Source organism: Neomonachus schauinslandi, chromosome 13, assembly GCF_002201575.2.
Source record: "Neomonachus schauinslandi chromosome 13, ASM220157v2, whole genome shotgun sequence".
In the NCBI taxonomy this organism is placed as follows: Eukaryota; Metazoa; Chordata; class Mammalia; order Carnivora; family Phocidae; genus Neomonachus; species Neomonachus schauinslandi.
This window is the reverse complement of record NC_058415.1, coordinates 27,922,930-27,949,088: the sequence shown is the minus strand read 5'-3', so window position 1 is coordinate 27,949,088 and position 26,159 is coordinate 27,922,930. Positions and strand designations below refer to the sequence as shown.

Below are 26,159 nucleotides of genomic sequence, written 5' to 3'. Positions count from 1 at the left end.
ATACAAAATTTTACAATGTGCATGTGCATACATATGGACACACACACATATATTTTTTTAAACCCAGGCGTTAATTACATTCTATTTTTCTTTTGCTCCCAGCTGCCTTTAACGCTTCCCTCTTACCCCATTCAGGGAGTACAGATATTCCACAGCCTCTGGGCTATGCCTAATCAACAGTGGAAATAAAAGTAACCTGTGGTTCAAATGTAGTAGCATCTATCACTGATTTTGAAATGCATCACAAATGAGCTGAAAGATGAATAGACATGTGATAGGTAAAACGTCAGCAATTATAGAATGTAAAGGGTGGGCATATCGGTGTTCACTGAAAAGTTCTTCTCAACTATTGACTTCCTCATATATTTGAAAATTTTCAGGACACGTTAGAAGAAAAGAAGAGGGTAGTAAAGGAGAGATGAGATTTTTTTTTTCTCTGAAAGCATCAGAAATTACAGATGCCTGGCTAGGTGTATTCAAGAGTTTAGACATTCTTTCATTGACTAGCATTTCTGGATTCTTACAGGGAGTATGAAAAGGGCTACCAAAATAAAAACTGTTACATTATAATATGAATGGAATTAATTTAACGTTAACAAAATCAGCACAGGATAATGATACAGCACGCCTCCCCGCCCAGTGACTTAAACCATGGATTGGCAAACTTTTTCTGTAAAGGGCAGAAACAAAATATTTTCACCTTTCAGGGCCCCAGGTCTCCATCACAACTATTCAACTCTGCTCCTATAATGTGAACGCAAGCCAGAGACCGACCATAAACAAATGAGTGTGGCTATGTTCCAATAAAACTTTATTTATAGAAACTGAAATTTGAATCTCATAGGATTTTTACATGTCACAAAATATTATTGCTCTTTTGATTTTTTTCCCAATCATTGAAAAACGTAAAAACCAGGGGCGCCTGGGTGGCTCAGTCGTTAAGCATCTGCCTTCAGCTCAGGTCATGATCCCAGGATCCTGGGATCGAGCCGCGCATCGGGCTCCCTGCTCCGCGGGAAGCCTGCTTCTCCCTCTCCCACCCCGCCCTGCTTGTGTTCCCTCTCTCTCGCTGTGTCTCTCTCTGTCAAATAAATAAAATCTTAAAAAAAAAAAACAAAAACATTCTGAGCACGTGGGCTGTACAGAGAAGGCCATGGGTCAGACTTGGCCTGAGCGTCATACTTTGTGACCCCTGATGTCAACACGGGACCCTGACCCTGTGTGGCACCAGTGAGTCACAGTACGGAGAGGATCAAAGGTGTCATGAATCACAATTTGGCCAGGAAGGGAGCAAGCCGACCTCGGCACTGAAGCCCGTTGAGGAAGGCGCTGGTAATGATGATGGTGCCTCACAAAAGGAAAACCAGGAGCCAGTCCTGAAAAGTCTCAGCATTACCTAGAAGAGCTCGTGGGCACAAATGCCCACCCCGGGGGCACACAGAAGGAAAACTGCATCAGTAAGACAATCTGTAGGGATTTCTCTGAGCTGATGGCCATCTCTCAGACACCCGGCCCTTCTGACATCCCACAGTGCCCAGTATTCCTATACGCCGTAGGGAACAAGATAGAGCTGAACTTCCAAGCAACTAGGCTTTCAAATTATATGCAATATACGTCCCTGTATGGAATCCTGAGGGGTTTCCTGCCCTCTGCCGGGGAGGGGTGTCTTTCTGAGCATTCAGCTGAAGGAGCAGGCTTCTGCATCTGTCTCTGGTCGTGGGTCACTCCTCAGAGGAGGTCTGCGCTGGTCTGAAGCAGAGGTGAACGGTGCTCACCCCAGCCTTCCCACTCACCACTGACAAAGCCTTCAGACAGTCTCACGTCGTGACTCTTCCTTCATGCATTTTCCCCACTTACAAAGCAATCCATGCTCAATGAAGAAAATGCAGGAAAGCCCACAGGAAAAAAAGCAGGCCTGTTTTCAAATGTTGTTTCTTTTTGAATGACCGGCCAGAGCCTGGTGGCACGGATAGTGAGCTCGAGCCCAGCTACTGGCAGTGGGCTGAGGGGCCCAGCCTTCCACTCAGAGGGGACCATGCACAAGAGGGGTGCTCATAAGCAAGCCCAGATCCACCGTAGTGTAGAAATGCAAAGCACATTGAACCTAACCCACTGCATGCAACGTTAAAAGATCAGACCATTCTTTTCCCTAAATAATGTTTTTGACAAAGTCTCTCTCTGTCTTTCTTTCCCTCTCTTCCCTACCCCCACTCTTCCCATAAATGCATACTTCCCTCCCCCCGCCCAGGCTGTCTCCCTCTGTTTCTGGCTCCCCTATCTCCCTCATTCTCCTTTGTCTTTGAAAGAGAGGGATGGAAGGATGGATGGATGGATAGGTAACTTTATTTTTTTTTTTTAAAGATTTTATTTATTTAACAGAGAGAGACACACAGCGAGAGAAGGAACACAAGCAGGGGGAGTGGGAGAGGGAGAAGCAGGCTTCCCGCTGAGCGGGGAGCCCAATGCGGGGCTTGATCCCAGGACCCTGGGATCATGACCTGAGCTGAAGGTGGACACTTAACAACTGAGCCACCTAAGTGCCCCAGATAGATAACTTTAAAACATATCCATGGCTCTACTTCACTTTCCAAAGGCTAAGCATTTCTTAAATTCATTACTCTCTATTTTTAAAAGGCCTGATGCTAATCCTTGGCTCACAGCTGCTCCAAACCCCCTGAGGAAGGAAATTACTTAAAAACCTCCTTTGAAGGGGAGACCTGCATGAATATGAAGAGGTCACTGGTCTGGCCCCAATGACTACTTTGTTCCAGGGATGTTGACCTTTAAAAGGGCCCCTGGGGGATTTCCTTGGATGTCTGTTCCCACCTGCCACAAGAAGGCTTCCCTCTGCACATCCTTTTCGCGTGGCACCACCCAAACCCAGCTGAAGAAAGGGAAACTGGCTCATTCAGTCTGTCCCCCAATGTCAGAATTCATATGAAGTTTGGCTGAAAAATTCAAGAGCATGTTTATCTTTTTAAAGAGCCAATTTGCTATTCCTCAGACAGAGGAGAATCATTCTAGAATTTCTGAAGAAGCACAGTGGATGAAAGAACTTTTCATCCATTAATTAGTAAAACAAAAATGAGTGCACGCAGCTGAGCAGAATACAGACTTTCTCTTCCAATTTCAAAATGGATGCAGAAAAGCAGACATTATTTGCCCCTCAGAGGGACTGAGGCTGGTAACGTGCTTCATATAAATTGTACAAACTTGAAATCAACTTGCACATTTAAAATCAAGCTACCTTGTGAAGGACCTGAATGCATAAACTGATGATATAACCCGGGCTGGCAATGTGTCTCTGGGGCTGATGTCCAAAGTTACAAGAGCTCTCCACTGCTTCCTCTGGACTTCTGACCCTGCCTGAAAGTGACAGGCTCAGATGCTCAGCTTACTTCTCAACATTCTGGAAAATGCTATGTTGCTATGGTGTAAGTTGTGCTAAATGTAATAATCACAACAGAACATGAGAAAAACCATGTAGGTTCTTATTGGGACAAAGACAGGGGGCAGGTGCTTTTTAATTCTAAATACAAGACAACAGTGGGGAGGGAGTGGGGAGCTTCAAAATTAAGAATAGCACTGCAGAAAGAAGTGATGTAGATTTGGGCGCCTGGGTGACTCAGTTGGTTAAGCAACTGCCTTCGGCTCAGGTCATGATCCTGGAGTCCCAGGATAGCATCGCATGAGTCCCTCATCTGCTTCTCCCTCTGACCCTCCCCACTCTCATGCTCTCTCTCTCATTCTCTCTCAAATAAATAAATAAAATCTTTAAAAAAAAAAAAAAAGAAGTGATGTAGATTCTCTGATGTAATGTCCACAGATGTCTAAGGCAGTTCCCTTGATCTTTGCTTTGCAGATGAGGAAGCAGGCGTTCTGAGAAGTTAGGGAGCCATCAGATACTCCCCCACACCAACACTTCTCATGAAACCCTAAATTTAAAGGGCCGGAGGTGATTTACAGCAGAAGACCAGATCCCAGCAGGACAGAGCGAGCCTGACGTGCACTGAGGGCCAGGTGACCAGGAGCTCTCCTCCTGGGCTCTCCTGGGCCAGCCTGAGCCCGATGGAACTGGAGGCTTCTTTGTTCCAGGCAGCCTCAAGGCAGTCAGTTGGGCCCGCAGGAAAAGGGATGTAGGCCGCAGTCCATGTGCTGTGGAACTCTCTCCCTCCAATGCAACCTGAGCCTTCCCTCCAGCTTTGCGGTCAAGAAATGAAAGCAAACTAATAACCCAAGAACTCCGCTACGCATCCCCTCATTATGCGCGCATTCACTCCATAACTTTCTGTGGAGCACCTACTGTGTGTCACGCACTGTTCCAGATACCTGGGATAAAACAGACAGAGATCTCTGATGAAAGAGTTGCACAATAAATAATGCCCTTTACCTTTTAAAAGACAAGATAGTTAGATTATGTTAGTAGTGTGTTAGGAAGTGCTAAGTGCTGGGGAAAAGTAGGGCAGAAAATAGGGTATGATGTGGGGTGAGAGCTGATTTTTAGAAGGCATTCACTGAGAAAGTGACATCTGAGCCAAGGATGAAAGAGGTGAGGGTTGGTGTGTAGCTCTCTGCGGGAAGAGTATACCAGGAAGAAGGAACAGACAATGTATTCTAACAACAGGCTTCTAACTGGACAAAGCGTTGATATCTTAGGCATGCTGAAGTTCTCGAAAATCTGACTGACTTAGGTGAGTGTCTAAGCCAGGATGTGACACTGCATGTCAGTTATTAGAGCTACCAACATGGGCTCTGTACAAACATGGCTTGATGTATCCACGTACACAATTCAAACTACCTGTCTACAGGTGCACGAAACAATGCGGGGATGCACTGGTGCCATGGGGAAACTTCTGAAATCTGACTTTCCATTTCCAAGTCGCTAGGAACGTCGTGGCAAAGGAGGATTAGTGATTTCTGCAGTCTGGTTGGCAAATGATCACTTGCAGATAATATCTTGGCCAAAAGATCCCGTTCCGTTCTCGGATGTTCCCCTGGACTCACATGTGTGCTTCAAAGGAGAAGTATTTTAAATGTCACTTGCGGGACAAAGAGGATATGAAATAACTGCCTGAGGGAAGTCCCACTAACACAGCCAGTAACGGCTCAAAAGGAAGCTCCGTGTCTGGTCACACAAGCATTAGGTTTGTGTTTTGATATATTTGCTAATGGAAGACAGTATCGCATTTACATAATGGGCTTTCAAAGTCTTTAGGGAATTTCTGCCAGATCGCCTTCCTTACAGGGCTGGATTCGGAGAAGTTTCCCCCGAATCTCACGCTGGCAGGAGCATGCTCATCTGTACTCCACTGGAGTGGCTCAGCCAGCTGCGGCTTGTCCTGCAACAGAGCACGATCCCCCTCAGACGCGGGGTGAGCAATGAGGGCGGCTCAGCATCCCCGAGGTTCTGGACTCACAGACCCAGATGCAGAGAGCAACCATATGCTGGGATCTGAGAGGGTGAGATCAGCATCAGAGACCCAAGAGGCCCATCCTTTCCAAGGCCCTCATCCTAACATAGAGAAACTGAAGTACACACAGTGCTGAAGACGACACTGTCAAGGTCAAAATCTAAGTTTCCTCAATGCCACTCTTGGGATGTTTTTCCAGCCACTGGGAGACAGAGGGTCGCTCGAAATGACACAACCTGTCAGTGAAGTATGCAGACATCAGTTCTCCTCCCTGGAGTGTGATACCCAGGATACCAAGCTTCGCTACAGAATTCTATTTCTATCAGCCAACCAACAACATCTTTGGTCCTCTACCCTTCAGGTGTCCACTTCCCCAGGCTGCCCGAGACGGATGTCCTCAGGGGCTTCTTTCTATCCCCTCCTCCTTGGCCCCACGGTGAAGAGCCTTCCCCTCTTCTAAAGGAAAGAAATTGTGTCAAACTATCCTCCAACTGCCTTTGAAGTAGAAAAGAGCATATGGAGATGGTTTAGTTTGGGCTCTGAGTTTTCAGAGAAATGCTTTTATAACATTTCTAATTGGCCCCACATCAAAGGAGGTATGTCACTCACGAGAGAGAGCAGGAGAGAATAATGGAGGATGGCTGAGGTGGTGAGGTGTCAACCAGATGGGGACACGGCGACACCACTACCACCACCATCATTTTAAAGGACCACTTAGTGCACATCACAGAGGGTGTCTTGGGGGATGCTGCCCAAAAAGCTTTGCCCTGAAGAAAGATACCAAACATAACTGGTTAGTACCATAGCGATTCTCTAGAAAGCTTCCCACCCACTAACAGACAGAAACAGTCAAAATACTAATAATACACTGGAAAACCCTGAATGTCCTTCAGTTGGTGAATGGATAAACTATGGCATATTCATCCAATAGAATACTGCTCAATGATAAAAAGGGAAGAACTGACATCTCCACAACATAGATGAATCTCAAATGCACTACGTAAGGCAGACTTACAAGGCACATAAACTATGTATGACTCCATTCCTAGCTCATCCTCAAAAAGGAGACTATGGGAACAGAAAACTGATGAGTGGCTGCCACATGCTGGGGGAAGCAGGGTGCTAGCTACAAGGGGCAGAAGAGAATCTGGGGAGATAAGGGAACCACTGTATATTCGGACTGTGCTGGAGGTCACATTTGTTAAAACTCCTAGAACGGCACAACAAGTGTAATGTTACTGCATGCAAATTATACCTGGAAAAAAAGGCAAAAAAAAAAAAAAATCTAGTGATCAGGAAAAAAAAAAGCAAAACTCAACAAAGAATTTAAATATTTAATGTTTCCAGGTAAATCTCATTTTAATATTTCAAAACAAACGTACATCTCTCTGTACAGCTATGGCTCAACTGACTGGTCATGTCCTTCAGAACAAGTGACTTCTCACCCCGGGGTGAGGGCAACAGGGACAGGGAATTAAGCTCCTCAAACATTCAAGCTTCCAGGGGTGCCAGGCACAGTGTGCCAGACCTTGGAGAGCTCTTGGCAAGAGGAGATGAAAACACACTGAAAAGGAGGTAGACCAGAAGTCCTAGACAACCTAGACCCAGCTGCCTTGACAAAGGAACTATTTCTGCTTTATTTTGGAACTTGGCATTTTGTCATTCATTAATTCAACTCATTTCTGAACTAAGCACAGTGAAAAATAGAGATGCAGAAAGTCCTAGAACTCCCCGCCCACACAGAAAGACATATTCTTCTACCCCAATTGCTTCCATAGGGCCACCCACAGGCTCCCATGGGATAAAAAGGCGACCCCGGGGAAACCACAGGACGTACCAGTCACACTGTTTGGGATGTGAATGGATTGTGACTGGTGTCCTCTGGAATTCTTTGACAAGGTGCTTCCATCAGGGAACCCACCCCTGCTTCACCTCAGGTTTCTGAGAAAGATGCAAGTTCAAGGCTTCTCAACCTTTCCTACCCCACCTCATGGAAGACACAGAAATGATGTCTCTGCTGCCTGCCGCCTGAGATAACCAGCCTGAGGGCTCTGATGCCCCAGTCCCGCCAGTTACCCTGAGGGTGAGGGGCTCAGCAGTCCAGCACACCTGGAATGCAAGGGTGCTCCCTGATGTTCCTCTTGAGGAGCCTGGGAGGACAGATCCAGAAGCGTACTTGCTAGTGGGTCTACAGACTCAGGCAACTGGGTTCTAGGGTCAGGGCACCTCTGGCCCACTTGGAGCCTTTGGGTGAATGACAAACAGGTGCCCCTCTTCCAGGCAGAGGCCCCTGAGCTTCAGCTGGATTTCAGGCCTGATGCCCGCCCCTTCCTAGCCTCCTTTAGAACCTCTGGCAGGACACGAAGTGCTCGTCCTTGCCTGAGAGACGGGAAGTTCTGTCCTGCGTGCTACACAGATTCTATCCAACTGTGTCAGCAGGGATACAAATAGACCGTCTTTCAGCAAGTTCAGACGAAGTACTGACGAGTGTGTCTGTGATTCTATTTGAGGTTAGCAAACATAAATACCCAGGAGCTCGAATTTTCCTAGAATGAGATTTCCTCAATCTAGGTCAGGCTTATTTCTGAAGCCCCCCACCATTCACATGGACTACTCAAAATGGCTTCTCTGCTGTTTCCCGATAGCTACCGAGGTGCCAGACACCACCTCCCCCCACACACACCCCCATTGAATCCAATTTGTTCTCAAACCATGTTTGATGACCAAATGGCAATCAAAGGGCTCACTATCCGGAAAAAATATATTTGGAATGATACCTCATCCTTTACACCCAAATGAGTTCCAGATGGATCATGTATTTAAATTTAAGTAACACACCACAAAAGTACTACAAGAAACCATAGAGACTATTTACTAATAAACTCAAAGTGGGAAAGGACTTTTTAACTGACACAAAACCCACAAAAGATGAAAAAAACAATTTGATAAAGTTGACATGTTAAAAAAAAACATCTGTTTGAGATGATAAAAAAGTTCTGGAGCTGGACAGTGGGATGATTGCACAACCAATGTGAATGTACTTAATGATCTGCATACTTAAAAGTGGTTAAAATGGAAAATGTTATTTTATGTAATTTTACCATAATACAAAAATGTATCCATGGAGGAAAAACACTAGAAACAAAGCCAAAAGACAAATGACAGCCTAGAAAAAAGACGTACAAATCATGTCATAGACATAAAGCTTTTTTTTTTTTTTTGAGGGAGGGAGAGGGATGGAGGGAGAGGGGGAGAGGGAGAGCACAGAGCGCAATGTGGGGCTCGATCTCACGACCCTGAGATCCCAACCTGAACCGAAACCAAGAGTCGGACACTTAACCAACTGAGCCATCCAGGCACCACTGAAAGCTATTTTTCATATATAAAGGGCCCCTACAAATCAATAGAGGTCTACAAACCTACCGAAAAATGAGCAAATAGTATGAATTGAAAGTTCACAGCAAACACAAACAATTCTTAAACACTTGAAAAGAAGCTTACATTCCTTCATATTTAAAAATTAATCAAACCATACTCAACAAATGGCAAGAACCCAACAGTTGTGGGAGACAGTACGGAAATCGGCTCTTGATTGTGGGTAGCAGGGTAGTTTAAAAGAACAACCTGGCAATATCTACCAGAATGACAAGGGCTTTTAACCTTGGACCCAGCAATTCCACTTTCAGGAACTTATCCTACAGATAACTATAAAATTTTACACAAAGGTATTCATTGCAGCATTATTTGTAATACAAAAATTAGGAAAGAACCCTAAAAGTTCTTTGCGAGATTGGGAGACAGACAAATTACGGTAAACCCACAGAACAGAAAAGAGGCATTCCTTTTTGTACAGTAACAGAATGATTTTCAAGATATGTTGTGAGGTAAAAAAAAAAAAAAAAAGTGTAGAACAAAGTGAACAGCATGATACCATTTCAGTAAAACACATGAAAATATTTATATGTTTATTGACTTTAATATGCAGAGACTGCATCGGGATGGACCCCAAGAAGCCGAGTTGCTGGTGCCTGGAAGACAGACAGACGGACGCTACCTCTCCCTGCCTACCCTCTCTGACTTCCTTGCCATGTGAATGTACCAGCCATTCCAGAAGACATAAAGGGCTCTACCTCTCTTGTTCCCCATAACCGGTCATCCCCACTGGCTACCGATGACTAACGGAAGTCACCACCCTCCTAGAAGAGAAGGCCTTCCCTTTCCTAGAAGATGGGGAAGAAAAATGTCGGGTTGCATGAGCTGCAAGAAAGGGCATGGGAGATGCTGTCCTCTCTCTTCCTGTTTGCATCACGCTGCTCGAGCGCCGACATCCCACCAGAGGGCAGGACTCTGTCAGCCCGTTCCGACCACGGACACACTCAGTTCCTGGACCCCCTTCTTTCCTGAGTTTCCTCATTGCTCACCAAGGACAATGGGGTACAAACTGAAATCTCATGAACTGGCTCCCAGTCCTAGCTTCGAAACCTCACTCACTCAAGCTACCAATACTTCCCGAGTCTCTAACCAGACATTCAGCACCATCCTGGGGACTGAGGAAGACAGGCGAGAACCTCCTTCTCAGATTTTAACAATGGAATAGGGGAAGTGTTCCAGCCTGCCTTTGCCAGCTCACGAGGGCGCCCTGTTCATTTTGCAGGAATCTGGAGAGCTGCTTATTAAACACGGCCACTGCTATAATAATATAGAACCAAAGTCCCAATCCCTGCAAGGACACCGAAAGCTAAAAAGACAGCACGACTGCAATTGGCAGTGAAGTTGAAAAACGGTTGAGTTTAATGAATATAATTTGTACAAGGATGAGAGAGAGTCCAACAGGAGATCACATGTCAGATTCAGTGGTGCTAAATTTATTGGGAAAATAATTCGCAGACAGGGATGCAGCTCCATTTGTCAAAACACTGTGGACCATAGGTCAGCCAACGCAAAAATCAAGGAACGCATTCCGTGAGATTCAACTGGCTCTACGGAATCTACAATACACTATGCATATTTTATAACTCGTAAATTGTGTGTTGTACGTCCTTTACCTCAGTCAAATTTATAATGCACGTATGCATGTGGATACGCATACATGTGTACATGTGTTACACACACAGGTATGTGTGTCTATACACACACGCCCACATTTCACTTACCACGGAACTGAACTCCGCTGCCTTGAGCTCTGTTTCCCAATCTGTAAAAGCAGCGCAAAAACACACTCCCCGGGGCGCCTGGGTGGCTCAGATGGTTAAGCGTCTGCCTTCAGCTCAGGGCATGATCTCAGGGTCCTGGGATCGAGCCCCATATCAGGCTCCTGGCTCAGCGAGGAGTCTGCTTCTCCCTCTCCCTCCGCCTCTCTCCCCTGCTCATATTCCCTCTCTCCTCTCTCTCTCTCTGTCACATGAATAAAAAAAAAATTTTTAACAACAACAACAAAAAAACAAAACACACTTCCCACCTACCTTCAAGGGTCGATAAGAAACAACAAAGCTGAATTCCAGTTGTTACCAATATCCTGATTCTTCCCACCCCACAGTGGCTGATTTTACAAATACCTGCTCTCAACCACTGCCCCCTTGTTGTGGGGCTTTCGAGCACCTGTCTTCTCACCTGTGATCTCTTCATCACCGCAGAGGAAGTGCAACCCCAGGAACAAGAGCTAAACCCTATCCTTTCAGAACACGCGATACACCTTTCTACGTGTACTAGAATCAATTCACATGTACTGAGGAAGAAGTCGATTCTAGGTTAAGACTTCCTTTTTCCTTTGTGACGCCCCAATTTTCAAGCGTTATAAAAGCGAGAGCAAAGCTGACAGAACTGACCGACAGCCGGGCAACTGCAGACTGCAAGAAGGTTTACCACCAAGTCCCTTAGGTTTCCACTCGAAAACTGCAAATATTCCAGGGCACACAGCTGTGCTGGAGAGGCTCTGTTCCCAGGCTCGGCGCAGCCGTGCGCTGCTTTCTCCGAGAACCACACTAGCTGTGACTGGGGACAGATGGGTACCTGGTACTGCCTCCACTTCATATCTCCCCCTCTGCCACTGAAACGGGGTCAACCCCATTTTATTCCCACTAGACTCCCCTCCCGCCCCCATGCTTTAACATTTTAAAATATATATGACACTGAGAATATGTGACATGGTCAAAAGCACCAGCAGAGTTTGGGGACATCATCACTGCGCTACAGTGGAAAAGACATAGCTGCTCTGTCCACATCCTCCCCTGCAGGGAGTGGTGTGATATGGGGACCTTGCAGGTATCAGGTCCCCAGACTGCTGTGTATCTGGCCAACCCATAACCTTCACCTGAACCCTTGGGAGAGGACGCATTTCCTGCCAGCACCCTGACTGACACATTTCCCTTTTCCACAACAGCCCCCAAGCCAGGGGCCTTTCACACCCTCCCCCACTGGCAAGCTTCCCCACTCTACACAAGTGGCCTGTCCCCAGGGCGCTGGGAGCCCGGGCAGAGCACTCTTCACACCTCCTGTCGAGGAGGCCCCCAGACCTGACCTTCTACCTTTAAAAGCCCCTGCTAGGAAGAAGGACCTAGGAGGCAGGAAGTCAGCCATAGGGGCTCCCCACAGCACACAGCATGCTATACCATCCACTCTGCTAGAAAGGCAGAAACCGGGGGCTAAAAGAAATGAAAAGAGAATAAAAAGTAGGAGTTCTCTAGCTTTGACTTAAAATTAGCAATCAGTATATTAAAAAAAAAAAAAAGCCAACACCTATTAAGCAGGTTAAAAACAGAGTCCTCAAGACAGGAGCAGAATGCCACCCTGGGGAGAGAGTGGGGCGGACGGTGGTCAGGCAGCAACGGGAGCCTGGTTGTGACTCCCAGCACCCTGGTCAGCAGGGAGGGGCACAGCGGAAACCAAGGCGTTAGCCACGGGGGGCTCCCACGCCCAGGGGAGTGACATCTGGAAGTCTGACCGGCAGCCTCTCTAGGTCTTCCTGTCAGTCCCATGCCAGGCCTCTGGGACACGGCAGACCCATCCACATCAGACAGCACCTGCCCCAGACCTCCCGCTCACACCACCTGGCTGCCCGCTCTATTCATTCCCCAGCTCTGGACACCAATTTCAGTAGCTTCCTTCAAGGGCATTTTCTTTGCCCACTGGGTGCAGCATCCTGCTTGCCTACTACTAGCTCCAACCCTTAGGCCCATTAGTCAATGCTTCCCTGTCTTGATCCTGGAGCCCAGTCATCCTCAATGGGCAGTGGGGAGGGGGTGCCCCTCAACAGACACGTTGAGCAATGCCTGGTGTAGAAGGAACAAAGGAAACCTGCACTGAACGTGTCAGAGGAGCTGACACTAAGCTGGCTGTTTTAAAGTTCTTTAAACCTCCCTTCCAAGACAGTGACCAAGAAATAGGACACAAAGCGAGCTGCATCACCCACCACCCAATTTCCAGACATGGATTAGCAGTGTGGGCATCCAGCAGTCGCCTCTGCCATTTTATACACATTATCTAAGGCCGATGTCTTCTCGAACCTCAGTTTTCTGATCTGTAGAATGTGGATAATGATACCTACCTCCAGCCCCCTGTCTAGATGGATTCCCAGCAAACCTCGGTTTCCTTGTCTCCTGCTTCATGCCTGATTCCCACTAGCTTCCAGGGAATAGGATAGAGACACACACACACACACACGCACACACACAGCCGAGCAGGCACCCACCTATTTACATTTTTACATCGCCACAAGAATCTGAATAAATGAATGAAAAAAAAGCAATGACCCCTCTAGGTCAGAATGACCTTTCCCTGCCCGAACTCCAAAAACAGGTGTCCATACTTGGTTTCTCTCACTTCTTACTTGGGCTTTCTATTATCATTGGCTGTGTAAAGTCTGTCTACTCTGCATGATTAGAAACTTGTTGAGATAAAGGGTCCTACCAAACACCTCAGCAAGTGCTGGGTCATTCACATGTCCAGCCAACCCTGGATGAAGGAATAAATGATGAACAGATAGTACAGCTCGGCTCACACGATAGTTTTGCGTAACGGTCCACATACGTTGCCTGTTTACAGTCAGCTACGCCATTCCCATATATTTCAGCTGAACTCACCTTCTAGACCCGGTTTCCAAGTATTTTTCTTTTCAAATTCTAATGTCACTTTTAGAAACTAAAGCTATCCGCTCAGTGGGCCTGAAGAATGAGGAAGCACCCTTTAAAAGTGGCCTCTTAGGCAGGAGCCTTGTTCCCTGCACAGACGAGACCCCCACCTAGGGGAACAAGGATGGGCACTCCCGGGTTTAAGTGGGCATTCACCCCCAGCACCTGGCAGAGCCTCCTGGCCATTAAGTGAGACCTAACAATTCAGTCTTTCAGCCACCAACCTAATAGGCTTTTCCTGGCATGGGCAATTTGGGTTTGGCCAAACACTCATTTTCACATCTTAAATCAGTACGTGTCAGAGCTGAATGGAGGCTCCATAGGATCTGCCATAGGTCTGGTGTTCTGTAGCAAGCTCGTCTTGCTCAGGCACTCGGGGGCCCTCATTTCAGACCTCTTTTTCCATAAAGATCTATCACAAAAAGCCGTGCTTTGTGTCTCTGATCAAATTCCTGGGGTCTTTGCTGGCTGCTCAGGACAATTTTTTACTTAAAAAGCAGCTAGAAAAATGAAATAGGCTTTCCAGGAACTCAAGGACAGCATAGGAAAGCTGAATTTGCGTGCTGACATGTCCTGGGTCCCCAACAATGCCAGAAGGGCTACCCCTCGGAGCTTTTCTGAGCAGCTGACTCCTGGCTGACTTGCTGCTTTAGTGACCCTGGCTTCCCTGGACACATCTCTTTCCATCTTAATAGGACCTCCTTAACAGAAGCTTCCCCCTTCCTCTTCCCATGGCGTCTGGTGGACTTTCTTTTTTATTTTATTTTTTTAAGGATTTTATTTATTTACTTGAGAGAGAGAGAGAGCATGAGCAGGGGAAGGGGGAGTGGGTGAGGGGGAAGCAGGTTCCCGGCTGAGGAGGGAGCCCGATTCAGGACTCGATCTTACGAACCTGAGATCATGACCTGAGCCAAAGGCAGACACTCAACCAACTGAGCCACCCAGGCTCCCCTGGGTGGACTTTCAAGATGGCATCTTATCCCCAGCAGCCCATTTTTGAATGCACAGCTCAATTCCTAATTTGCTTCTCAGGAACTCGAAGAACCATCTACCACAACATGAGGCAGACTCGCTGAGGGAACCCAGCACAGAAACCGAGTCCTGGGTTGGCGCCCATGGGCTTGGGGCAGGCACTCCTATAAGGACGGATCAGATGAACAAAGTCGAACTTGGCAGAATGAGCCCACCCTGCAGGCTGAGCCAAAGGTAGAGGAGAATGGAGAAGAGAAGGCGGAAGGATGGAACTAAGGAGTGAGCCCTCACCCCTACCCTACTGCTAGGTGTCCAGGCCAGAACCTGAGCAGGGAAAGAAGGAATGAATGGAGGCAAGGTAGGGTTCTGTCACATAGATTCAGAAGCATGTTATACAGTCCCCCTCTCCCTCATTCCCTCTCGCTCTCTCCATCTTGTTAACCAACAACCGCTTCTCAAGCATTTACTGTGTGCCTGGTACCAGACCAAGCACTTCACATACATTATCTACAACCTCGCAACGAACTTATGAGATAGGTATGATTATTATCCCCATTTAACAGATGAAAAAACCGAGTCAAGTGAGTTTCCCAAGGTAACAGCTGGTGTGCATTGTGGAATCAGGGATTTGTGTCCAAATCTCTGAACCATATTCTAATTTCTGCATATGTGCCTTCATAAGGCAAATAAATAAGACCCACTGTGTGCTTAGCTTAATCCCACCCAACAAAAGAGACACAAAGAGCCATGTTCTCTACACTCAGAAAATGCACAATCCACAGGGAGAGCCGAGAAGCACATGCAGAAGCCAACTGCAAAAGTACACCAAAGTGGCCACTGCTTCATTCCAAATTATTAAGGAATATAAAAACTAGGGGAGCCTGGGTGGCTCAGTCGTTAAGCATCTGCCTTCAGCTCAGGTCATGGTCCCAGGGTCCTGGGAATTGAGCCCCGCATCGGGCTCCCTGCTCCGCAGGAAGCCTGCTTCTCCCTCTCCCTCTCCCCCTGCTTGTGTTCCCTCTCTCGCTGTGTGTGTCTCTCTCTCTCCATCAAAATAAATAAATAAAATGTTTAAAAAAAAAAAAAAAGGAATATAAAAACTAAGACAGTCTTCCTGGTGGAAGAGCCGGGGGCATGCTCTGGAGAAGGCTATGGGCTGACACTGGCCAGGTCATTTCCTATTTGCTTCTATTTCTCCAGGTGATCACTTCTCTCTAATGTAGGTATTTTTTTTTTAATTATCTTCATCAAAGAGAGAAGACTGCTTCTGAAGATGAGACCTACTGAGGCTGGTCCCTACTAATCAGCAATATTCAGAAAACAGGGCATACCCATTCAGCACCAGGATCTTATTTGGCAAAACCCAGGGACTTCGTGCTTCCACACACACCGCCCCGAGGCTTACCTCGCCTGTCCACTGCTGGATTTGCCAAGCTCTGCTGTCTCTGTGGCAAGGGAGGGGTAGGGAGAGCACGGACTGATAAAACTTTATCCTGGAAAATATTCCACTTGTACTCACTCACTTCCTCTCCCAAACAACTGAATCAGCCGCCTGCAGTTCTACGTGAGGAAAAATACAGGATGGTACTTAGAGCCAGCCCTCATCAGTTCTAGAAGGGAAAACTGTAAATATCTTCCAGCTATCCTGAAGCTTGTTTGAATTACGCTGCAAAGAAATGCCAAGAACAGAATCCCAAGCAGTCACTTGATAGGCTCACGGCCAGATGGGATGACAGGTGAGGAATCTACTTCATTCCAACGGCACAATGTGGAAAAAATGACATTCGGGAGAAAAAGGAGCATTAGTGCCTGAAGTCAGCCGGGCCTTGCCCTGAGCACCCTGGTGCAACCGCACTCACGGTCTGTAGAGCGGCGCAAGCAAGCCGGGAAAGGGGCTACTCATACCCTGCAGTGGGGAAGGAAACTAACCCGTGATCATCAGGAGCCAGAGGAGCTCCTGAGGACAAACTCAGTAGAAGTTTCTGGCTTCACGAACAACAGCTCACACGCTGATTCTAGATACTCTGAGTGGCAAAGACAATATTTAGAGAGACAGCTTTGTATAGTCACACCCCAGGTGTATAACAGAAACCCCTGGCAGGCTCTGTTTTCAATTATACTGATTTATATACCAATAAAATGGTATTTGTTAGGTAGCAGGTGACCTCTCAGTGTTTTTGGGTTTGGTTTTGCTTACCAAATTTCTACAGACAGCTCCTCCGTGTATCATGTGCAATTCAGCATCTCAGACATCAGCAGTTGGCTGTAAAAGTCTCTTCTCGACTGTATGTACATACCTGCAGTGGCCCTAGCTTAGTTTGTTGCTGTTGTTGTTTGTAAAGTGAAGCAGCTTGTAAGCAGCTTGTAACCCCCAGCCTATTAAAAACTACGCTCAAAAGGTTGTGGTCTTTTTCATCACTTTCCCAGAGACACACACACTGCTTACCCAGAAACCACAGATGCCCCCGCCCCCTCCCCCCCCCAAAAAATGGAGCTCCGAACAGAGGAGGCAAAGCAACTTCTCAAAGGAGGACGGGAAGCTGAGGCCTCGGTCAGCTCCAACTACTGATCTTTTCTGCTCCAAGCCACTCCCTCCCTGTCCCAACAGATCCCTCTGTCGCTGTTCCTTGCCTCAGCCACGTCCTACCTACCCTCTGCATACACAGCCTGGTCATAGACAGACATGCAGCTCAGAGGAAGAGCTAATCCTTTTCATGACAGATCGAAAAAGGGGGCATTGATTATTTTCCCTACATTTATTTTTCAACTGGAAAATTCTACCCTCAAGGGCCTCAGACATGAGCATGGAAGATGGAAGTAAGGTCTTACAGCTCCTGACTTTTTAAGATACAAAGGCAAAGTATGCGTGGTTTCAATGGCAGGAAATGCCGAGCTGCAGAACGAACTACTGAACAACGGGAAAGAATGGAAATTAGCTCATTCCTTGCAGGTGAACACTTACAATATCCACACTACTTGAGATAAACCAGCCTCGTTCATCACATTAGATCTAAATAAGAATAATTAGGTAGTTCTGACAGAAAATATGTCCCAAAAGAGAGGCCACACTCAGAGCCAAATTTCCCAGCTGAAAACCACCAGGCTTATGAATATAAGCACCATCAGTATAAACTTTTCAAACACCAGAGATCAGCAGTTTCCAGCATTCATTTGCTCAAACATTATGTTCCTCATCCAAAGTTGAATGTGTTTATAAAGGGAAAAAAATCAACAACGTTCACCCCACCTCCTCTCCTGACATCTCTGAATATACATTAGGTTGCTGAATAAAATTCCTCAAGCTCACACTGGAAATGTCGTAGGACAGAAGGGTGAGCCACATGGTCATTTCTCAGGCGGAGGCAACATTATACTTAAGTGGCCACAGTGTGATCTGTAAGCCACACTAGCTTCTTATGTCACCTAAAAAAGAGAGAAGCTATAAACGAGAGTCACCAAGGATCACACCGGTCAACCTACTGCCCGAGATCAGTGACTAGCACAGGACTGCTTTTGTTTTGTTTTGTCTTGTTTTGTTTGTTTTGTTTTGTTTTGGACTGGGATTGAAAATAAGACACTAACCATTTTAGGTTTTAGACTCTGTAAAAATCCTCTTGGCACATTAAACCTAGAGAGAGGTACAGTACTTTTTGGTTTACCTAAGAAAGATTTATTACTCAGGCCCAGTTGTTTCAATCCCATTTAGATACTGTAGAAAAACCGAATGGCAATTGTTTTTTTCCTCCTCTCACATTTAAAGGAATTCATTTAGAATGTTAACGAAGTGATAAATTGGATTTACTATAAATAATTATACTGTCATATCATCTCTCTCAAGGCTGACAGATGGGGCTTTCTGTTGTGATAATTTACCTCAATAAACCAAAGCAAAACAACCAAGTATGGTCTTCCACATAGAGTCTCAGGCAATCATACAACAGGCCCTAAACCATGCGGACTAGTGCCACTTCATGAAACGAGAAACTGCTTGTCATTTAGGGGATAGCCCACCAGGTAGAGCCATGACTTAACACGGTACATTACTCAAAGGTTAAATAATAATAAGAGTGTTCTGTGAACTTTCTAAAAAGCTGAACTATTAATCTGGGGAGTTGGGTCAAACCATGCCACACACCAACATCATTCATAACCATGGAGCACAAGGGAAAAGGAAATAAGTTTCTGTGTGCAGGAAAGTGCCAGGGGAGTTCTGAGCTCAGAGCAAGCCTCTGGCTTGGGAGGGGGGCAGGGGGGCGGGGATCAAACCTTCAGTGAAGTTGGCTTCTAGCTGTTCCTAACCACCCTCTCAAAGGCAGATATTAAAAACGGATTGGCATCAGCTGGCTGCCCAAATCACCTCTCTTAAATATCTTGCCAGGGACGCCTGGGTGGCTCAGTCAGTTAAGCGTCTGCCTTTGGCTCAGGTCATGATCCCAGGGTCCTGGGATCGAGTCCCGCATCGGGCTCCCTGCTCCGCGGGGAGCCTGCTTCTCCCTCTGCCTCTGTCTCTCTCTGTGTCTCTCATGAATAAATAAATAAAATCTTTAAAAAAAAAAAAAATCTTGCCAAATCCTAACTAGTGTAAAGGACGTCTGAAGCAGGCCTGGCCAGGTTTCGGGGCCCACCTCTTGCTACCTACTAAGCAGCTGCTTGAGACACCTGACCTGTCTAAGCACCGACTAGATGAAATGGAAAGGGAGGACCCACTGATTATTCCAGCTTCTTCCAGCTCCGGGTGCCGAGGGGTCTTTGGGCTGCCCTTCACCAAGGCAAGCCCCTCCTTTCCACCAGTAAGCAGAGTCTTTGTCTCATGATCAGTAATAACTTTCTAGTAAAATCATGGTTTATTGCATTTAGACAAAATGCCTGGCTAGCGTAGGTACACACAGCATCTGGCTAGAATTCAGGGTGAAAGTTCGTAACACATTTCCCTGCAGGAAGACAGGGGTTCTTGAAAGAGGTCAGACAATGTAACTGACCTTGTAGCTCACAGGGCTTAGGCCTTGCCCCCCACACCACCTCCAAGGATATCCACCCAGATGCCCTCCCCACCCCCACTCCACCTGGGAGGAAATGGTCTTTGCCTTTAAGGGGTCACAACTTTGCTCGAAGGTAAGAGGACATGTTGACACTGACACCTCTCCTGATATAACTCCCATATGTAATTACTGAAATTAATCTGAGCATCCATCTCTGTAAGCCTACTGCGTGTTTTCCACAGCTTTGTAGAGGCAGCCAATGTTATGGGACCTTAGGTTCCCAAGTGGCTAGGTAAGATACAGGTTTGGGGGTAACAAGGCATAGGGGGACCAAAGAGTCCGCTTCAATGCTTCTTGGCTCCCCATCAATAAAACCTCAACCCCCTATGTTTCTGGCCCCATCGAACCTAAATTATGCCTGCCTGGGTGGTCCAGAAATACCTTCCCAGTGCTGACAAGCAAGCATCCAGCCAAACTGCTGCTCACCGCCATCACCGTGCCCTCCCTTCACGCCCTGCAAGACCATTATTGGACTTTCCTAAAATGCACAGAATTCAAAATCACTGAATGCAGAACATAGTTGATGATGCCCTAATAGTGTTGTACATGGGTGACAGAGGGAAGCCACACTGTGGGCACACCATCACACATGAGCAGTCAATCATATGCTGTACACCTGAAATTAACCTAACATTGTGTGTCGACTATACTTTAATAAAAACAAATCACTGAACATCACCTCTAATATGTATATTTGAACCTTCTCTCTCTTAAAACTTTGCAGCCTCTCCTATCAGAGGAAACATCTGAGGGAACACAGAAGCAGAAATGCAAATTAAAAAAATCACATTCGGCGCCGTCCTACAGGATGATCTCACTAGTCAACCAGGTGGGCCTGTGATTCTCCCTCTAAAGGGAAAACAGGCCAAGAAGTCTTTCCTCTTTCCACCCACACAGGATTGCCCTAATTCTTAGGACCCACTCTGTGGTCCTCAGTAAACCAAATGAAAGATGTACACTGACTCTTGGGAGTTTAGGACAAAGCCTTACTTCAATTAAAATGCCTATGGATTGTACGCCGGAATGAGAAAGTTTTAAATTTGAATGATTAAGCTTCCAGCCACCATCCGAACCGATGTAAATTATCTAATGCTCCACTTTGTTTTGTTTAAAGCTGGACATGTAACTTGGACATGTAACTGTCCAGTCACAGAGAACACAGAAGGAAAAGCAGTTTTTACTCTTATAAGCTGCAGCCCTTAACATCCCAAGCTCATCTCCCCGGGGTCATCACTCACTGAGGGCCATATGTACGTACGAGCGTGTGTGTGTGTTCACGGTGCTTTACATATATCAATCTACTCATCCAAAGAGCGAGCATTTATTGAGCCTCTACCAACAAGTACCTAAGTGGCTTTAGAGATACAAACTGATGAGCAAGTCCAAGGTCACAGCCTTGTGACAACCTGTGAGGAATGCAGGTAATCAAATAAACAATGACTCTACAATGTGGTAGGGGACAACAGTTACTAAAAATAATACCTTAAGCAGTCACAGCGTGTCAGGTGGTTACAGCCACGGTCTCTCATTCCCACAACACCCTTTAAAGGTCGGTGTCTCCCCACTTTCCAAGTGAGTGTACCGAGGCTGCCTCACACCACACATTGCCTCTCTATCAGCATCAGCATCCACATCATCATTTAGGTCTTAAATCCCCATGCTGGTCCCAATATTGCACCTGCCAACCTGCATTGGCTTGTCCAGGCACTGATGGAGCTTTCGCCTGGTGTTACAGGGCACACTGCATGCCCTGGGGAGAAAAGACCATGGAGCTCACCAGAAGGAACGCTCAAGCGGGCTACAAGAAGCAACACAAGAGGGGCGCCTGGGTGGCTCAGTCATTGGGCGTCTGCCTTCAGCTCAGGTCATGGTCCCAGGGTCCTGGGATCGAGTCCCGCATCGGATTCCCTGCTTGGTGGGAAGCCTGCTAGCCTGCTTCTCTCTCTCTCCCACTTACCCTGCTTGTGTTCCCTCTCTGGCTGTCTCTCTCTGTCAAATGGATGGGTAAAATCTTTAAAAAAAAAAAAAGAAGCAACACAAGAATAACGACAGCACAAAGCAAGGACATGGCATGGCATGACACAGTCTGCGGTCATGTTCCAACAGAGTAGAGTGCTTCAAGACAGCAAGTCTGAAGGGAGAAATCACTGTGGAGGGAATTTCTTCAGGAGGTAGGACCCGGGTCTTAAGACCATGTAAGGTCAGACAGCGGGAGAGGAAAGAAGGCCAGTTCCCCGGGAAAGTGGTGCTCAGAGAGATGTCCAGAAGGCTCACAGGTTAGGCTGGACCACGGCCAACCACATAAGGGGAGCCCGATGGTGGGACAAGCCAGCATGCAGCCTCCCAAGCTCCCGCTGATAAGAGTGTCTAAGGCATCCTGGGGCACTAAAAATGACCCAGATATAATGGCAGATGGAGAAATCTGCACGCATAAGAACCCCTCCCAGAAACCACTCCCTGGGATGGAAACAGGGCTTTGTTCCACCTCCTGAGATGGACAGTGAGACCCCAAAGGGCCTCCCGGAGTCAACACAAAAGGTCACCAAACAGTCTTCTAAAGGGAGGGGTGGCTGCTCACAACGGGTTCATGTTCGAGTTCAGAGCTGCTTTATTCAGACTCAGAGTGGGGAGGCCAAGGGCAACATCAACGTGCCTCCCCGACGCATGACCCTTTTCCCAGAAGGCCTCCCTTCCCCCAAACTGGTAAACAGATACCTGAACAAAAATGGACTTGCAGGCCAAATTATTAGCCTAGCTGGAACACCCACATGTCTCGGTCAGTCCTGCAGATAATATCTGCCTTGGTTTAACTCTACCGCTGATTAAAATACTTTTACATGTGTTAGATTATGTGATTTTCACAACAGCCATGACATAAGCATTAAGCCTCTCTATTTTTTTTAAGTTTTTATTTATTCATTTATTTAAGTAATCTCTACACCCAACATGGGGCTTAAACTCATGACCCCAAGAACAAGAGTCGCTTGCTCTTTTGACTGAGCCAGTCAGGCACCCCTAAGCCCCTTGCTTTAAAAATGAAGATCCTGAGAGTCAGAGAGGGTGAGGAACTTATTCAAGGTGATTAGCAAGTTGCAGAGCCAGGTTTTGAACCAGGATGTCTGTCCAGTGGTCTGTCTGCTGGATCACTACTGCAATCATCAGAATACTTTATAACGTTCTTTACAGGGACAGAGAGCTTTTACAGCAGTCCTGGGCAGTACACAGACACACACTAACACACATAGACAGACACACAGACACACACACACACAAGCACTCATACATATGTACTCTCTTTCCTAAAAGTAAAGTAATAATAGTAATAATACTGAGTGCACCCATCTTCCCTCCTCTGGCTATGGACTTGGTCTCAGCATATGCATAAGTTAAACGAGTACCTATTATTTAGATGACTCCTAAAGACATGCAAGTCAAGTGTAGAATGTACACACTGGTCTGTGTATAACTCACTGCTTACAAGGGCCTTGCATTTGTGCTCAATTATCTGCCCATTTCCATTTCTGTGACACATGAAGCAGCCTCTTTCCTTCATATCTATCTTAGGTCAGGACTTGTTTTCAGGAAGTGGCTATTTCCCAGGCAGATGTAAAAATCACAGGGCTTGGAAAAAAAACTTCCCCCTCAAATCAACCATTTTCCCCATTTTTAGGCAAAGCAAAAGCAGCTGTATCAGATGGATGGGCATATATACTTTATTTTAAAAACCCCCAACTCCCATTTTCTCAGAGCCCTTCTCTCAAATCCATAGGTCACACAAATTAAATCAGCCCATCAACCAGGTGTCAATTAGTCTTGCACAGTGGGGAGAAAGTTCTACACAGAAACGGAGACCGAGGCAAAAATCAAAGCTAAATGTAGTGAGAACTGAGCAAGCCACCTCTCAGCTCAGAGGCAGAGGGCCTGTCATCTCGCCCACGGAAGTAAAGATCACAAACTCCCCCACCAGCCTCAGGGAGGCTTTGTTTTTTTTCTTTCTCATAACACACAATTTTACCAAAAGATCTTACTGAAAATAAGGTCATATACTTAATCCATAAAGCAACTGGCTCACCTAATTTTAATCACCCCTCTTTCTAAGAGAATTGATATAATCAGGCCATACTACACAAATGGAATTAAAATACATTTTTTCACCTTTTTTTCCTAGTACGGAAACTCAAAGGAAAACTTCATATACCACTCGTCTTGCTGAAAACCACAGGAATAAAGTGATTTATTTCTAGTTAAACCAAGTACTTCAACCACATACCCTTAAACCTTAATCTTAAACATATCCATGAAGTATGATTTTTGAGAGCTTTCCTTCTTCCTTATTCCCTCAGGAAATCTCCAATAATATAGCATAAGCTCCTCCTAAGTGCAGGCTCTCAGTGATGTCCTGAGTTGATACTAAACACATACAGAAATACTCTCTTAGAGTATCCTTTTAAAAATGGCTTTTAGGGCGCCTGGGTGGCTCAGTTGGTTAAGCGACTGCCTTCGGCTCAGGTCATGATCCTGGAGTCCCAGGATCGAGTCCCACATCGGGCTCCCTGCTCGGCGGGGAGTCTGCTTCTCCCTCTGACCCTCCTCCCTCTCATGCTCTCTGTCTCTCATTCTCTCTCTCAAATAAATAAATTAAATCTTTAAAAATAAAATAAAATAAAATAAAAATGGCTTTTATTCCCCACTCTTACTGGAACTTGTAAAAAATTTTAGTTAAGCTCCACACTGGAAATTCCCATTAGGTAACCTAGGGTGTGGGTGCTTTTGAATTTCCTAATTTAAAAAAAAAAAAAAAAAAGCTTAGGATCAGGACATCAGGTGAATATGGAAAAATACATATTTTGATACAGGTGTAAGTAAATACACACTTTCTCTTTGTTTCAAGATCCTTTACTCAATACAAATCCACTAAAACCAAATTCTTACGTTGAATCTAAATTTAGGTGTGAAAACTGGGCTTTGTGCTACTTAGACCAGAGCTCAACACATCCTGTCAAATACCCAGTCAAGGGGAAACTGAGCCAGTGCTGAGACGCCTCAAAATAATCATTCTTTGTTCACCTAGAAACTGAACGACTTTGCACTCAGAGTCACAGCTCCCACAGTGGTGAAAGTACGCTCTGGATCCAGATAGCCATATTAGACTCTCAATCATTTATTTGTTAAAAATTTAACATGGTAAACGAAACCAAAGCAACCACTAACACCAACTGGGTAATTAAATCCCTGGCTGGAGGAAGTTTCAAAATCCAAACCCGACAGCAACATCTGGCAAGCATGCTACCAATACTTGCTCAGGTTACTCTGAAAATTCAGAAAGAAAGTATTAAGATTTTAAAAGCCTACTAATTAGTTTGTATCTGCTTAAATCACATAGAAGATCTAACATCAGATGCAAATATATCTTAGCTTTTGCCTCATCTCGGAACGGCAAAAGCTGACAAGAGTTACTGCAGACAATTAAATCTGTTCCTGTCCAGGGCTCTTGATCAATACCCTTTGCAACATAATCTAACACTGAAATTGCCTATCATAGCCCCTTGGATTAGGTGGTTGATTTCTGGACCCCAGCCCGTGCTGGGTTAGTAACTCTTTTCTCTATAATTTGCACATCTCTTGGATGGGAGAGGGAGCCTCCCGATTCAAACTGCATTTGTTTACCGCCCACTGCCCCCAATATTATGCATTTCCACCACTCAGTAGCATGCGCTTCCGGCACCCCCCCGTACCTGCCAAGTTCCTCGCCGGTGTCGTAGTAATCATCCACGTTTTCCTGCCTGAACACAGTCATGATAAACTGTCACGCCTCACCAAAGCCCAGGCACTTCAGCTCCGCTTCCCACACCATCACCACCGCTCCTGCGCCTCCTTGGGCCCCTCATGCATCAGTCTCCAGTCCTTTAAAATAATAGCAACAATAACAGTAAAATGACAACCCGAAAAGGAAGGAGTCCTCCCCAGCTAAGAGCCGCTCGCCGAGGACCCCCTCTCCCCAGCTGCCCCTCCCCGCCGGGTGGAGAGGCGCACCCTTTGTTAAACCCGCGCCAGGGACGTCCCCAGCCCCGCATCGCCCGCGCGCGCGTGGAGCTGAGCACAACCGCACCCCAAGGTCCACGTCCCCGAAAGCACCACGCTTCGCGCGGATCAGAACCGGCTCCGGAAGTGACTGGCCTCTCCACCTCCCCTTCCTCCACACACACGCCCACCCAGCTCCCCACCTCCGGGGGCGCCGCGGAAGAATGAAGCCCTCGCCCGGGCGGAACGCGCCTCGCTGGAAGCATCCCCCTCCAGCCTGCGGCGGCACGGCGACCCCGCGCCACCTCTCGGCTCCCGCACTCCCCGGCCAGCGCGGCCAGCGCGGCCACCCCCTCCCCTCCCCCGAGCCAGGCAGTCCCCAGAGGCACATTCCTGGCGACTCCCGCTCCGTTACCCGGCCGACCCGGCGTACGGCCGCCCGGGGGAGCAGGGGAGGAAAGGGAGCGGCCGAGGGAGGCGCGGCCGCCCGCTCCCGGTCTCCGCGCCCCGACACAAAGCGCCCGGCCCGGCCCGGCCCGCGCCACCTGTTCCCACCCGGCCCGCGGGGCAGAGGGAGCCTCCTGGCTGCG

General features: G+C 46.9%; 1 protein-coding gene across 1 annotated transcript in view; it reads right to left on the bottom strand.

Moving 5' to 3' along the window:
• LOC123326510 (death-associated protein kinase 1-like) overlaps positions 1-25,483 on the bottom strand; it is a 94,334-nt gene extending 68,851 nt beyond the window's left edge. Inside the window, exon 1 of the mRNA XM_044920751.1 lies at positions 25,284-25,483. Coding sequence (XP_044776686.1) covers positions 25,284-25,345 — 62 coding nt within the window. The 5' untranslated portion in view covers positions 25,346-25,483. The remainder of the gene's footprint in view (positions 1-25,283) is intronic.
• Between the last annotated feature and the right edge of the window lie 676 nt (positions 25,484-26,159).